The sequence below is a fragment of the Stegostoma tigrinum genome, chromosome 5, assembly GCF_030684315.1.
Source record: "Stegostoma tigrinum isolate sSteTig4 chromosome 5, sSteTig4.hap1, whole genome shotgun sequence".
Taxonomy (NCBI): domain Eukaryota; kingdom Metazoa; phylum Chordata; class Chondrichthyes; order Orectolobiformes; family Stegostomatidae; genus Stegostoma; species Stegostoma tigrinum.
Window position 1 is genome coordinate 22,106,424 of NC_081358.1, and position 13,451 is coordinate 22,119,874.

Genomic DNA, 13,451 nt, shown 5'->3' on the forward strand with positions numbered 1-13,451 from the left:
CATCTCCTCAAGTGCCAATCATTATTTGCTTTGCATGTTCACACTGCAAGTTGATTAATAGCTTAGAGATGACAAGGTGTAGAGCTGGATGTACACAGCAGGCCAAGCATCATCAGCGGAGCAGGAAAGCTGACGTTTCGGGTCTCGACCCTTCTTCGGAAAATTTAGTGAACCAGATGGTTTTTCCGACAATTGACACTGGATTCATGGTCATCATTAGACTCTTAGAAAACTCCTTGATGAATGGTTTGTTGTTTTTGTTGCAGTTGTCAGTGTTAACTGACACCCCGTCCCCAAAAATGACATCACATTTAAATTCTAAGTGTATATCATTAATATAAGTAGTCAACAGCAGTGTTTGCTTCACTAATTCTTGTAGAATGTCACTTCTTAAAAACTGAAAGAACTGTGGATGCTGTGCATCAGGAACAAAAACAAGTTGCTGGAAAAGCTCAGGTCTGGCAGCATCTGAAGAAAAAAACAATTAATGTGTCGGATCTGGTGACCCTTAGAACTGGTGGTTGCTGGGAAAACAAGCTTATATGCAGAAAATAGGGAGGGTGTGCAGTAGGGAGTAAATGAAAGAATAGAAATGTCTAATGAAAGAAGAACAGTTGGGCAGATGAAGGCATTGATAACGATCTGGCTGGGAAGGTGAATAGTTACTGAGGACTATTAGTGACTAACAATGGGTAGTGTATAATGGCAGGCTGTGTGATAACAAGGCCTGATCTGTTAGGTATGGGGCTGGAACATGCGTGAGGTTAGGCCCTAAAATAATTGAACTCTATTGAATGTGGTGGGCTGCAGTGTCCCCCAAGCAGAAAATGAGGTGTTATTCCTCCAGCTTGTGTTGAGTTTTGCTGGAACACTGTAACAAAGTGGAGCGACAGATGTTGACCAGGGAACAGAATGGTGTGTTAAAGTGGCAGGTAGCGAGGAGTCTTTGTGAGCAGAATGTGGATGAAACGGTCATCCACTTTATGCTTTATTTCCTCAATGTAGAGGAGACCACATTGTGAACAACGAATGCAGTACACTAGATTCTGGTAAGTGCAGGTGAAGTGTTCCTTCACCTGGAAGGTACGTTTGGAGTCCTTGGGCAGTGGGGAGGGAGGAGGTAAATGGGCAAGTGTTGCAACTTCACTGATTGTAGGGGAAGGTGCTGTAGGGTTGTGGGGGGCTGTTGGTAGTGAAGATGGTGTGGACCAGGGAGTCCCGATGGTCCCTGTGGGAGGGGAATAGGTGTAGGTGGTGGCATCTTGCTGGACGTGGCAGAAATGGTGTCTGCTGGTCTTTTGGATGTCGATGCTGGCAGGATGTAGATGGGGACAAGGGCTGCAGGAGGCAAGAGAAGGGGTGGTGAAGGCGGAAGTACTGGAGATGAGTCAGTCCCAGTTGAGGGCCCTGTCGTCAGTGGTGCTGGGGAATCCTCAGTTGAGGAAGAAAGTTGACATTTCACAGGCTCCCTTGTCAAAGTTGGCCTCATCTGAACATGAGATCACTTCTCATCTACCACACTGACTAATTTGTTTTATTCCCTCTGGATTTTGTCTTGAAACCAGTTAGTAGTCCATTCTGTCATTTGAGCACTAAGTCCATTTCCTAGTGTTATCCATGTGTCTATTATAAGGCATCTTACTAAAGACTACTTTAGTAAGGCAGATGCAATTTATCTAACCTAGAACAGTTATCAGGGAGAGGGATGGAATGATTAGCTGGGAAAGTCTGGAGCATGGACTTAAGATGATGGCCTCTGTCTTTCCAGAATAGGGAGTCCATAGTTAATATCCCTTTTCGGCATTGTTTTGTTTCTATGTTGTTATTTGAAACTACACTCAATTTCTAGTCCAATGTTGTTTGCTGCAGGATGTTACCTGACCTGATTAGTACCACTGAAAGCAACCATTCCCTTTCTCAGACTGAATGCTGCTTCCTACTTGTGGCCGCTCACCACGCTTGCATGACTGTTTGTTTGAGGTCTTCAACAGAGAGTTCCATCAACTTGGCTGTTGATCGTCTGCTTGAGCAGCTGCTTGAACCTGGCTATGTTGTAGCCACCACCTAACAGCATCCTCCGAGAGGTTGCATAGGCTGCTGCTGCCCCTCAGGATCTGCCTGTTCACAGAGAAGCTGGCCTCTGGGTTTCGGCTAATTCTGAGTTCAGCCTTCAAAGATGATGTCCTAGGCAGTGGCCATGATGCAACAAGAAACAAATGCAGTGCAGGTGGCCTAGTGCTCAATGAGCAATGTCCCTTTGCAAATGTTGGGCAGTTGCTCCTGAGCCTCTAGGAGGTAGTGAGTGGAATGCTTCATTTTCTTTCAGCATTTAAATGTATTTAATTTTTAAGTTAGTTAATTTACAGATGTTGGAATTCAGTCATTTCAAGTATATGTAACACACTTTCAACCCAAAAATTACAAGAATTTTTGTTTTTCTTGTGTTGAGGGAGGCCTTATAGAAATGAACTCCTGTTTTAGCATTGATGTTTAGGAGAATCAATGCTTCATTTAGTTTCTTTTTCCACTTAAAGTTTCAATTTTCTGGAATGGAACCCCAACTTTTAAGTGAGGATACCAGTACTTGATTGAACGATATTTATCCTCCTCCATTACAGAATGTCAAGTGGTAAGTAGTCTGATAATTTCACAAGCACTGAGAGTTCAAGTTAGTTTTACCCATGCGCTGATAACACCTAATGCTGGGCTTTCAGTTGATGACAGAGGGGTAGGGTGTAGATGAAGACTAGGAGGGAACAGATGACGGACCGTTAAAGGATCCTGGATGTTATGGCCCAAGAGAAGGCATTTCAAGTAAACTGGTTACAATTGAATATCACTAGAACCAAACAAGTGCAGTTCTGTCCAGCTAGAAGGTAGTGAAAAGGATTATGGTTTAGTCAACATCAAAGGCTGCATCTGACTCAAAGAATGAGGAAATATGGTTTGTCTTTGCCACTTGTGACTGAGTAGTTTTAATACTGTTGAAGGGATTCAGACATTGGAGCTCTGGAAAAATGGGCTTGGATTTGGGAGGTGACAACAGGATCTTGGACAGAAAAGGGAAATTGGCCCCTGGGCAGTAATTTACAGGAATAGTTATCTCAGGTGTTGGTTTTTGTGAAGAGAAGGGAAATGATGGCAGATTTAAGAGAGGGATAGTAACTCAAGAACTGTTTAACACTGGATGGCGTAGGGTAAAGGTTTGGTGGCAGAAGTGGGAGGGATTCATTTAAAATTCCTTTTTTATATTTATAGTGATAAGTCACTTCAAATTAAATTAGTGGTGAGCCTAATGCTTCTTGGTGAGCTTTGATACCCCTCCACCATATAGCATGGGAAATAAATGGAAAATATACTCCAATGGTACTTGGACATGCACACATAGGTGAGTTCACAACAAATGCTATAATGCAGATCCTCTGCTACAATGTAGCACCTTGAACTTTGATCAAATTTTCAGCAAGTTCCTATGACTACATGTAGAATTAATTGACGATGCAATCTTTTATAATTAAACCTTTTTGCTAGTGATGCTGATGTATCTCAATTTAGTTTACTCAGCTCCATGCTGAAATGGCAACTCATTTGTATTTGTGTGCAATGCTGGTACAATTTCCTGTTTGTACTCTAACCACCTTCCCCCAAGGTTACACTGGGTCTTGGCTGCTTGGGTGAATCACTAAAGTAGATTAGCTTGTACTGTCATGCATGTTTCATGACTTTCTTGGATGTGTTTCAGAATATGATGTAAACTCAGTACAAACTATCGATAGGAAATGTGAAATATCTAGGAGGGGAAGTAGACCTAGAATTTGGAAATCATTTGAAATGTATTGCATAATAAAACAAACATAAAATCCATCCAGATGAAAATGGCTGGAAACTGTACCTTTTGTGCTTGTTCTAATTTCTAAAAATTAATGTCGACAGGTTTAAGAAGACATCTGAAACCCTCTCTCAGGCTGGCCAGAAGGCTTCATCTGCATTTACTAATTTTGGTTCTGCTATTACAAAAAAATTTGAAGATGTTAGGTATGTCTTGAGTTGCTTTCTCTAATAGTAATAACTTGTTGCTCACTCTTATTTAGAATTGCTTCAAAAATTAGGAGTTTTGCACCTACAAGACCATTCAAAATTTTAGATTTCCTCCCATATTTGAACACATGCTGACATTCTTAGACTGTTTCATAGTTCTGAGTCTGTACCTGATATTCCTTTGTAAATGTACTAGCTGCTCAAGCCCACTTGAATTATCTATTGATAATCAGGAGCATTTACACATGCTGCTGTAACATAGAATTTGTATTGATATATAGGTGATTGTGACTTGCTATAATCAAGGATTTCAGATCATTGTTGCATGCCTTGCCCAGATAAAATTTATTATTGTTTCTGTTCTTTCTTCACACTTTCCCTTTCTCAACCCTATTCTTGTGTTGAGCTACATGGATCCTATAATTTTTGAATTCACTTTGTGCTAACATTGTTATTTTTGGCCTTAGATGCAAGAAACATTCGTTCATCCGTAGCATTCTGCAATATACTCACCATTTCGTTGTTTTTTTGCTTTCTGCTTTGCTTGTTCACTCTACAGAAAATATATATTAGTCTCTAAATATTAAATTGTGAAATTCTCAGTTATCTTTCTATTGCATTCTTAATGTGTACTTTTCTACCATTGTGTTGACTCAACTTACCCGCGTGTAACACTTTAAGATCTGTTCTCAAGTTTGAATCTGTTTTGTGGTGTAATTTTCCTTTGCATCCTCCCTCATTTTGATCCTATTCCTTCTGATCATGTAGTATCAGTTCACATGTTCAATTTGATTGCTACAAGGTTTCTTCACTATGACCTGCTTTTGCAGCCATGTTCAACATGTAGCCTGCAAATGTAATCTTGACTGTGAGCCTCTTCCGTGCACATGCAATTCACTCCTTTGTGTGTAGCAAATGCTTCTCTTGGTGCTTCAAACTCCTTGAGCCTTGAGATTAGAAAATGTGTTTCCAGAATGAGGTATTGAAAAAAACTGCTCTTTTTAATATGTCAAATGTATTAAAAGCAATGTTATTGAACCATCTGATGCCAGAGTCAGTTGGAAAATGAGTTGTGAAGAATTCATCCCTGTATTTCTTTGACTCCTTTTTAAGTACGTGGGCAAAAATTTGACAGATGGAGTACAATGTGGGAAAGCATGAACTTGTCTAATTTTATATTTGAGATTGTAGAATTCTGGATGTTCTGTTACATGAAGCTCAAAATATTGTTATGCAGGTACAGCAAGTGAATAGGAAAGCAAATGAAACTTATTATAAGGGGGAATACAGTGTAGAAGTAGGGATAGTCTGCTACAATTGTACAGGACGTTGGTGAAGCCACAGGGTCAGAGTCTCTAAGATCTCCTGCAGTGAATGAACCTTCTCTGCATCTGTTTGGGGTGAAGGGATATCTTGCAAAGAGACATTTGATAGGTTGGGCCTGTCTGTCAAGAGTTTAAGAATGAGAGGTGATTTAGAGGACATGGCAGGGTGGATGCTGAAAGGATGCTTCCCTTGTGGAAGACACCAGAGCCAGAGGATGCAATTTAAAAATAATGATCTCCCATTTGCGACAGATGAGATCAAAAAAAGCCTTAGAGCCATTGTCTGTGGGTTTGTCTTTCCTAGAGACACGGTCCTTGAATATTCTTCAAGTCTGAGTTAGAAAGATCCTTGATAGGGGTTTCGAAGGATGTGGGATGAGACAGAAAAGTGGAGTCAAGGTCATAATCAGATCAGCCATGATAATAAACTACAGACCATGCTTGAAGGACTAAATGGCCCATTCTTATTTCAAATGTATCAGCAGCCAGGTTCAAAACCATGAAATTTAGTAGTTTAAAGTGTCCAACTTGTGTAATACAGGATAATGAAGAACAGTCTTTCATGTACAAGAGCCAATTGCAGAAAATGATGCAAACGAGCAGTTAAAAGAGCAAGAAATAAGACGTTTTTAGTTTTTTTGTCACCAGTTTTATTGCATAGCTGTGTTTAGATGTCTTACATGTGAAGATTGGATTTCGCATGGCAAGATTTAACATTTTAACAAGGGGATTTTGATTTTGTATATGGCGCTGGGGTTATTTGAGAAATCTGCTTACTTGTTTTTCATAGTGACTTACGGCCTTTGTTTCAAAACATTAGATATATTGCTTCATTTGTGATTTCTGTTCCGTGAAATGCACGTGGATCTGAATCTGTTTTGAGAAGGCAAAATGTGGTGAGGTGGGCCACCTTTTTGCAATGAGATTTAAATTTGTATAGTGTTTTTAACCATGTCCTGTGCAATGATTCAACTTGCCTATTTAACCTGACCAAGACCATGAAAATAAGAGCAGAGTGTTGATGTTGTCAAACCTTCTCCTTTTGAGTGTCTTGGGCCTGATACCGTGGCCCTCATGGATAATGAGAGGTTTGAGCAGTGTATGAGTTGTGTGCAGATGTTTCTTCTCTAGTGCAACGAGAACATCAGAGCTGTGTAATTTGACTTGCTGCTCATTTTATACTAGACACTTTTCTGATTGAAGAAAGAACAAGGATGTTGATGCAAGGTTAAAGAGCCGAGGTGCATGATTTCAGTTTTTAACTGGAAAGCTGCTGGTCTTTTTATGGCATGATGCAAATGGGAATTGTGCTACTTACTTCTACCAGACGTGCAAGTCAAAGATCTAATGCACAACTTGAGTATTGACTGCCAATCATTTGCACATGTTGCCACTTCCAGTGCATTTCTTTCCCTTTGCTCATTCTTGAAATGAGCACATTACTGGCCAGGCAGCACTTATTGCCCAGAGGGCTGTTAAGAATCAACCACATTGCTGTGGTTCTGGACATCAGTGAATCAGATGGGTTTTTCCCAACAATCTGCAATGGATTTATGGTCTTTGTTTAGACCTTTAATTCCGGATATTTATTGAATTCAATTTCCACTATCTGCTGTGGTGGTATTCGAACCTAGGTCCTGGGTTGGCTTTGGCAGTGATGCCCACGTCTCATGAAGTGTTATAAAGTTGAGTAAGTCATAAATGTTATTTACTTGCTCTGACTCTTTGAATATTTGTTTTTGTGCAAATAATTAGTAACTGTATCTTAAACGATGTGAATGCACAGCACTGTTGGATTTTTGTCTAAGCAATGAAAAACCTGAGCTTCATGAATATGAAAAGTTTGCTCAAAAACCTGCATTCTGGTGATGTAGTTTGTTAGTATTGTTTTGATTTCTCTTCACCCTATTCCAAATATGTTTTATTTACACACTTAAGCTGGAAGATAACTGGTTTTAAAAACTCATCTTTTCTGTATTTGACAATAAATTTTTTGCTAGTTACATATGATTTAGTTTTAGTATTTAATGTTGTAGGTTGGCATTTGAAGTCAGAATGAACTGAGTATTTGTTTTACCTTGAAGTTAGTAACAATATAGTTGACTATTTATTTGTTTCAAAATGATCTATTTGACCAAAACTCAAATTTATGCATGTCCAGTGTTACCAACAGCAGTTGATTACTGAAGACTAGCCATTAAAATATTGAATTCAATTTGAAATGGAATGCTTTTGATGTGCAAAATTGCAATATTCAAAAATACTGATTGGAACAAAATTGCCACTGAATACTTGCATAAGTACTTTATCTCCTTTCAAAATGGTGCATTGTTTTAACTATAAAATGCACTTGGCCAAAAATGCTGTCTGATATGGTGTGAGTAAAAAAGGTCATGTTTGTGGGCCTGAAATTTGCCTATGATACATTCTTTTGACTTTCAAAGTTGCTGGTAACTGATGAAATTGAATACAATTTTGCTATGACTTTCACGTTCAAATTCAATGACACACTTGCATGCAACCAACAGAGGGGGTCATTTCACCTTTAGTGGCCTACGAACCTGCCCTCTTGTCAACTATCTATCAGGAACAGACCTCTCATGACTTGCACCTTAACTTCACAGTAGTATTTGCCACAGGACTAAGTTTCCTTTGTACATGCTAAAATAAGGACCAAAGTTTTGCGTTCATTCAAGCCTCATTCAAAGACCTAAGCTTTACCTTCAAATCAGAAAGTAATGTCAAATCTCAGATTTAGCACTGTTGATTTCACTTGTAAATGCTAAACTGCTCCCTGTGTACTACTCTTTGTACTTGCTACAAAATAGCAAGAACAAAATTTGGTAATTTTTGAACTCCAGTTTTTTGTTGAGCCAAAACGCAAACTGCACATGTCTTTGATCTACTATTATGTATCAAATGTATAGTTTCCTTAAAACTGAGGAATTTGCCAAGTGCACAGTACAGAAATAGCTTGCTAGCTCGTGGAGGAATTGAGCATATTTAGTGCTGTGAGGATGCTTAGTTTGGTTTGCCTTTTGTCTTGTTAGGATAGGGGTGTGATAACTTGAGTAGTCCGTATTTGCATTCTTCATTGCACCACAATGGTACATGTTATAAATAGCTGTTCATCAATAAATCTTGGAGTTTGCCTGAAGAAAAAGGGTGGACCAAGGTCTCTTTGTAAAAGAAAAACTTTGCAGCAAAAATACATCATTGAAATGCCTAATTCAGCAGAATGAGCACAAGTTATTCCCCAAACTTCATCTCCAATCCTTGGCAGTAAAGTTTACTTTTCGCACCTTGCTGGTGGGTTTCAGTACACATTTTTGTGTCAGTGTTATGATCCCAGCTGATGTTATTACTGGACAAATCGGAACCCAGAGTGAAATCTGACTTGATTGTTTTTGGTTTCGTGTAGTTGATGGTGTCTGAAATATTGTGTAAATATTGCAGCTTTTGTTTCAACAGTAAAAAGTCCATTAACCAAAGGAAATGGAGATAAAACAGAATAAACGGAACGATCTTCATATATCTTTTACAGCTCCCAAAAGTTCCTCTCCCACCTGAGAATCTCAATAGGTTTAACTGTGATTTCAACTCCCTGTCTGGAAAATCGGAAAGCTGTTTTCTGGAGCTTTTATACGCCAGAGTTCAAACTGTCCAGATGCTTCTGGTCTGGATCAAGCTTTAAACCCCTTACCCATTATTCTAACTATTGTTCCACTTTCTTACAATCACTGCTTTATACATCTATCTGCTTTCAAGGAGACTTCAGAACAACCCAAAACTGAAAGTAAAACATCCTCCTGTTTTTCTCTCTCTCTTCCACCTCTTTTCTCCCCTTCTCCTTCCCCCCCCCCCCCCCCCCAAAACTCTTGACTCTGTTGCCCTGCCGCCTTTGCTCCAACCCCATCCCAAGTGGGGATATTCTCTATTCCGTTGCCATCCATCTCTTACCATATTTTGTGTACTTGGGTATTACTCTCCTGTGTTCTTGCCTAGTTCCCACATCTCTGGAGAGTTAGTTTAAACCTTTTTCCCGACAGGACTACCAAAACTTCCCACAAGGAACTCTATTAGACTGTGTTCAGGTGCCATCTCTCTTGGAGCAAGATCAGTTCTTGGGTACCAGCAATTTGAAGCCCTCTGTCCTGTATTTTTCTAAGCATGCATTTATTTCTTCTGTTTTGACTTTTATCTTATTTCTGTACTCACTGTCACATAGGACTGGGAGTGATCTGCAGGTTCTTTTGCTGTCCTAGCTGACTAATATTCAACCTAGCTGTCTCAGTTGTGACTGCAGCACTACAACTGTTTTTCTGACCTATATTATTATTACCCATTATGTTCCATGATCTCTGGCTGATGACTTTCCCTCAGACCTTCTCTGCAGCCACCATGTTTTATCCACGACCCTGATATCGGGGTGGGGGGGCAGTATGCCGTTGGAGTTGCATTTGTGGCCGAAATATACTCCTTTCTGTTCCCCTAACAACAAACATAACACCATCCCTATTTACTCTTCCGTTCTGGTATTGCATTCCTTTTGAGGAATCAGTGCCCTCGCAGTATCCAAAATATGAAAATCAATTCTTCGAGAGGACTTTAGGGACTCCTGCACTGTCTGCTTGGTTTCTTGAACTTGCTGGTTGTTACCCAATTCCCCCTTTGTCTGCATACCCTTAAGTTGGGGTGTGACCACATATCAGAACACTCTCTATTGTGTAAGTGTAAACTTTGCATCTGTCATAGTGAGCCCAGCCACTACTACCCAAGTTCTGAAACTTGGAGCTAGATATAGCTAGGTCTCGTGGCATTTTCAGTCTTTCCAGCATGTCACAGGATGCCATTCCATATGGCTGAGCAGCCCTGCTATAATGCAAGCGTAAATTTCTATAATTTACTAGAGACTGAAAATTCGACCACTGAATTTGCTCTTCTGAGAATGTTACTGTTCTTCTATTTCAAACCCTGTTTACTTGTGCAGCTTTATAACTCCTGGTCAAAGACTGGCTGAAATAGGGGGGGGAAAGTGCCCCCCTCTCCTCTTCTCATTGAACCTCATTACTTGCCTAACTCTCAGTAGTTTTGTTCCCTCTGCAGTCTGAATACTGCACTGAACCTCCTCTTTATACTACTAAGGTTCCAATGAGTCCACCATTTGACAGTTACAAAACAAGTTAAGGCCTCCTATTTATTAATCTCACCTTCTCTTCAGCAAGAAGCTTGATTGGTGCCATTCAAGCTTGGAAGAAACACAACTCTAAAAGTAGTACAATTACGAAAGATGCCCTCAACGTTTTTAAAGGCTAAGCCTGTAGCCTAGATTTGGTGGGTGTGGGCAAATTGTGCTATTAATGCAGTCTTTGCCAACTTTTCCAAAGATTTTTCACTTAATGGCACACCCTTTGTATCCTGTTTTATGCAAGAAGTTAGTCCAGATTTCTGATGTTTCCTCAGGATTTTCATGTTTTGGTTTGTAACTGTATGGAGTGTACTTTTAATTTCTACATTTTCAAAAAATATTTTTTTCTATTCCCATTTTCTTATGGTGCTTGTCTCAGATGCAAAGGCGAATATCAGATATTGTACTTAAATATTTGAATCTTTTCTGGCATGGTAGATGTAGCTGATGCAGTCCAAAAGCTTTGTACCTAAAGTGAATGTTGTAGTAAAACTATTTTCCTTTATTTTGTCCTCCTTCTGACAAACTGGTGCTAGAGCAGAAATTCTATTTCATAGTTACAAATAGAACTTTAGCTGATTGGCATTTGAAACTAGAAGCCAACTACTTGTACCAAATTTAACACTTATTTCTGCTGCTGTAATATTGAAACAATGACTGGAGAAATACTTGCAATGTTTTCCGCTTTGTTAAATATAGCATGTATAAGTCTTCAGATAGAAGTAATGCCAACATTCTACTAAATTTGCATCATCGGCTAATCTTTAGTTTATTGTAAATTGCACGTGAAAGGGTGTGACTTGGAAAACCCATATAGTTTTTCTTAGCATTATTCCTTGGGTTTGTTGGTTAAGAATGACGTGCACTTTGGCAGGTCTGTTCTGGAGGAAGGTGTTTCGTCTAGATTGAGAAGGTTGCCTTTCCTCCCACAACCATCCCCTCCTCTTAAATACTACTGACAGTGTGACCTGTGGAAGATGCTGGAATGAAGAGCAAAGGTAGGCAATCTAAACTTTCTTTGTCTTCATTTCTTGAATGGAAGTATCCTCTACATACCAAGATCCTACTTGACATGTTGGAGGATGTAAACATTTGTTGTAAATAGTTGAACTCTCCTGCGTTCTACCACATTTGGGAGAGAACTGAAGCCTTCTTGCAAAATAGCATCTCTGTACTGTACCAGAGGAGAAATAGGCTTGAATGATGTCCCAGTGTCTTGGAGTAACCTCACATTATCCCTTATCAACTCACTTCCTTTTCCAGTACGTAGAGGGTACTTGCATTTGAAGGCAAGTAATGCAGTTGTTTTACTTAACTGCTTTATTTGTCGTAAAATCCATAGTGTTCTTTCTTTCTTTTCTTTACTCCAACACCAACCCCCCCCCCCCCCCGCTGTAAGAATATCCCATAATGTTGTAGCTTGCAGATCCTAGACACTTTTCTCCATTGAAAATAACTTGATGTATATAAGTACTTAATTCAAATTATTCATGCATGTACAATAATATTTAATTTTCTCAAAATTCAGGCTTTAAGGTTTTGCAGACATTTTGACGTGGCTTGTGAACGAGTTCATGCTCTTTCTGTTCTGAACATATAGATTAGTACTGTAGTTTAATATTTTTCAGGACTCAGCAGCTGCTGAATATGAAGTGTGAAGTGAGTTTGTTGCAGTGCTTAATTGCTGATAAATTCTCAAATAATATCTCATTCAATAGTACTTAGAATTGGTTGTTCTAAAGTATGAACGAACTCTAGTTCTGGATCTTTCTATTTTGGCACATTGCTTGTGTGGCAAGAAAAATTACCAGAAGACTAACTTTTCTCAATATTTAATTAGTGTTCTTTTGCTAACCTGTTGTACAGCAAAACTGATCATTGCACAAATTTTTCTTCTGATTTTAAGACCCTTACAGGTGTGGAAGTATACATTTTAAGTCTGTCCCCCTAAACATTTTGTGCTCCATTGATTGGATTATTTGCACAGCAAATGTGCTCTACTCTACCTGTACAACGCCCTAATTTCCTGTGTATTTGAAAGCTACCAAAAGTTTTTAAGCTTCATTTATAGGATGTGGACATTGCTGGCTGGGCTAGCATTTACTGCCCATCCTTTGTTGCCCTTGATAAGGTAGTTCTTGAACTGCAGTCAGTTTGGTGTAGGTATACCAACATTGCCATGGGGAGTGCTCTGGGATTTTGACCCAGCAATGCTGAAGGTATGATGGTGAGTGGTTAAGCAGAGAACTTGCAGGTGATGGTGTTGCCATATTTGCTGTACTTGGCCTTCTAGATGGCACACACTGCCGTTACTGTGCATCAGTGATGGAGTGTGTGAATGAATTGGATGTGCCAATCAAGAGCCTTGTCCTGGACGGTGTTGAGTTTGTGTTGTTGGAACTGCAGTCATCCACGCAATGGGGGGTATCCCATCACAGTCCTGACTTGTGCCTTGTAGGTGGTGGACAGTTTTTGGGGAGTCAGGAAGTGAATTATTCCAAGTAGGGTTACTAACCTCAAACTAACTTCTGTGGTCACAGTATTCATATGGCTAGTCCAGTTCAGTTCCTTGTCACTGGGAATATTAATAGCGAAGGATGCAGTGATAGTATCTCCTTGAATGGTAAAGGGTGATGGTTAGATTTTTCTTGTGTTGGAGGTGGCACTTGTGTGGTACAAATGTTACTTGAATGTATTTCATTATTTGCAGAGAAGGGTTCTGCACAAATGTAGTTTGCTTCCAGCAATTGTAAATGAGCCACACAAGATCAACTGGCTGTCTTTAGTGTAGCTATTCATGCGTTTGTGATTGATCCATTTGTTCACTTCTCACCTTCAAGCTTGATGCGGGACTGTGTTTGTTCACTGTACCAGTCAAGCTTGCAAATTTGCCAAAGGCT

The 13,451-nt window shown here is 39.6% G+C and overlaps 1 protein-coding gene across 8 annotated transcripts in view; it reads left to right on the forward strand.

Annotated features, from left to right (window-relative positions):
• tpd52 (tumor protein D52) overlaps nucleotides 1-13,451 on the forward strand; it is a 142,772-nt gene that overhangs the window by 33,283 nt on the left and 96,038 nt on the right. For 5 of the 8 annotated variants that reach the window (XM_048529095.1, XM_048529099.2, XM_048529098.2 and 2 more), the window contains exon 4: nucleotides 3,934-4,035. In XM_048529095.1, coding sequence (XP_048385052.1) covers nucleotides 3,934-4,035 — 102 coding nt within the window. Of the gene's footprint in view, nucleotides 1-3,933; nucleotides 4,036-11,425; nucleotides 11,550-13,451 lie in introns of all 8 variants that reach the window. The other 3 variants (XR_007247343.2, XR_007247341.2, XR_007247342.2) reach the window with 1 other exon arrangement.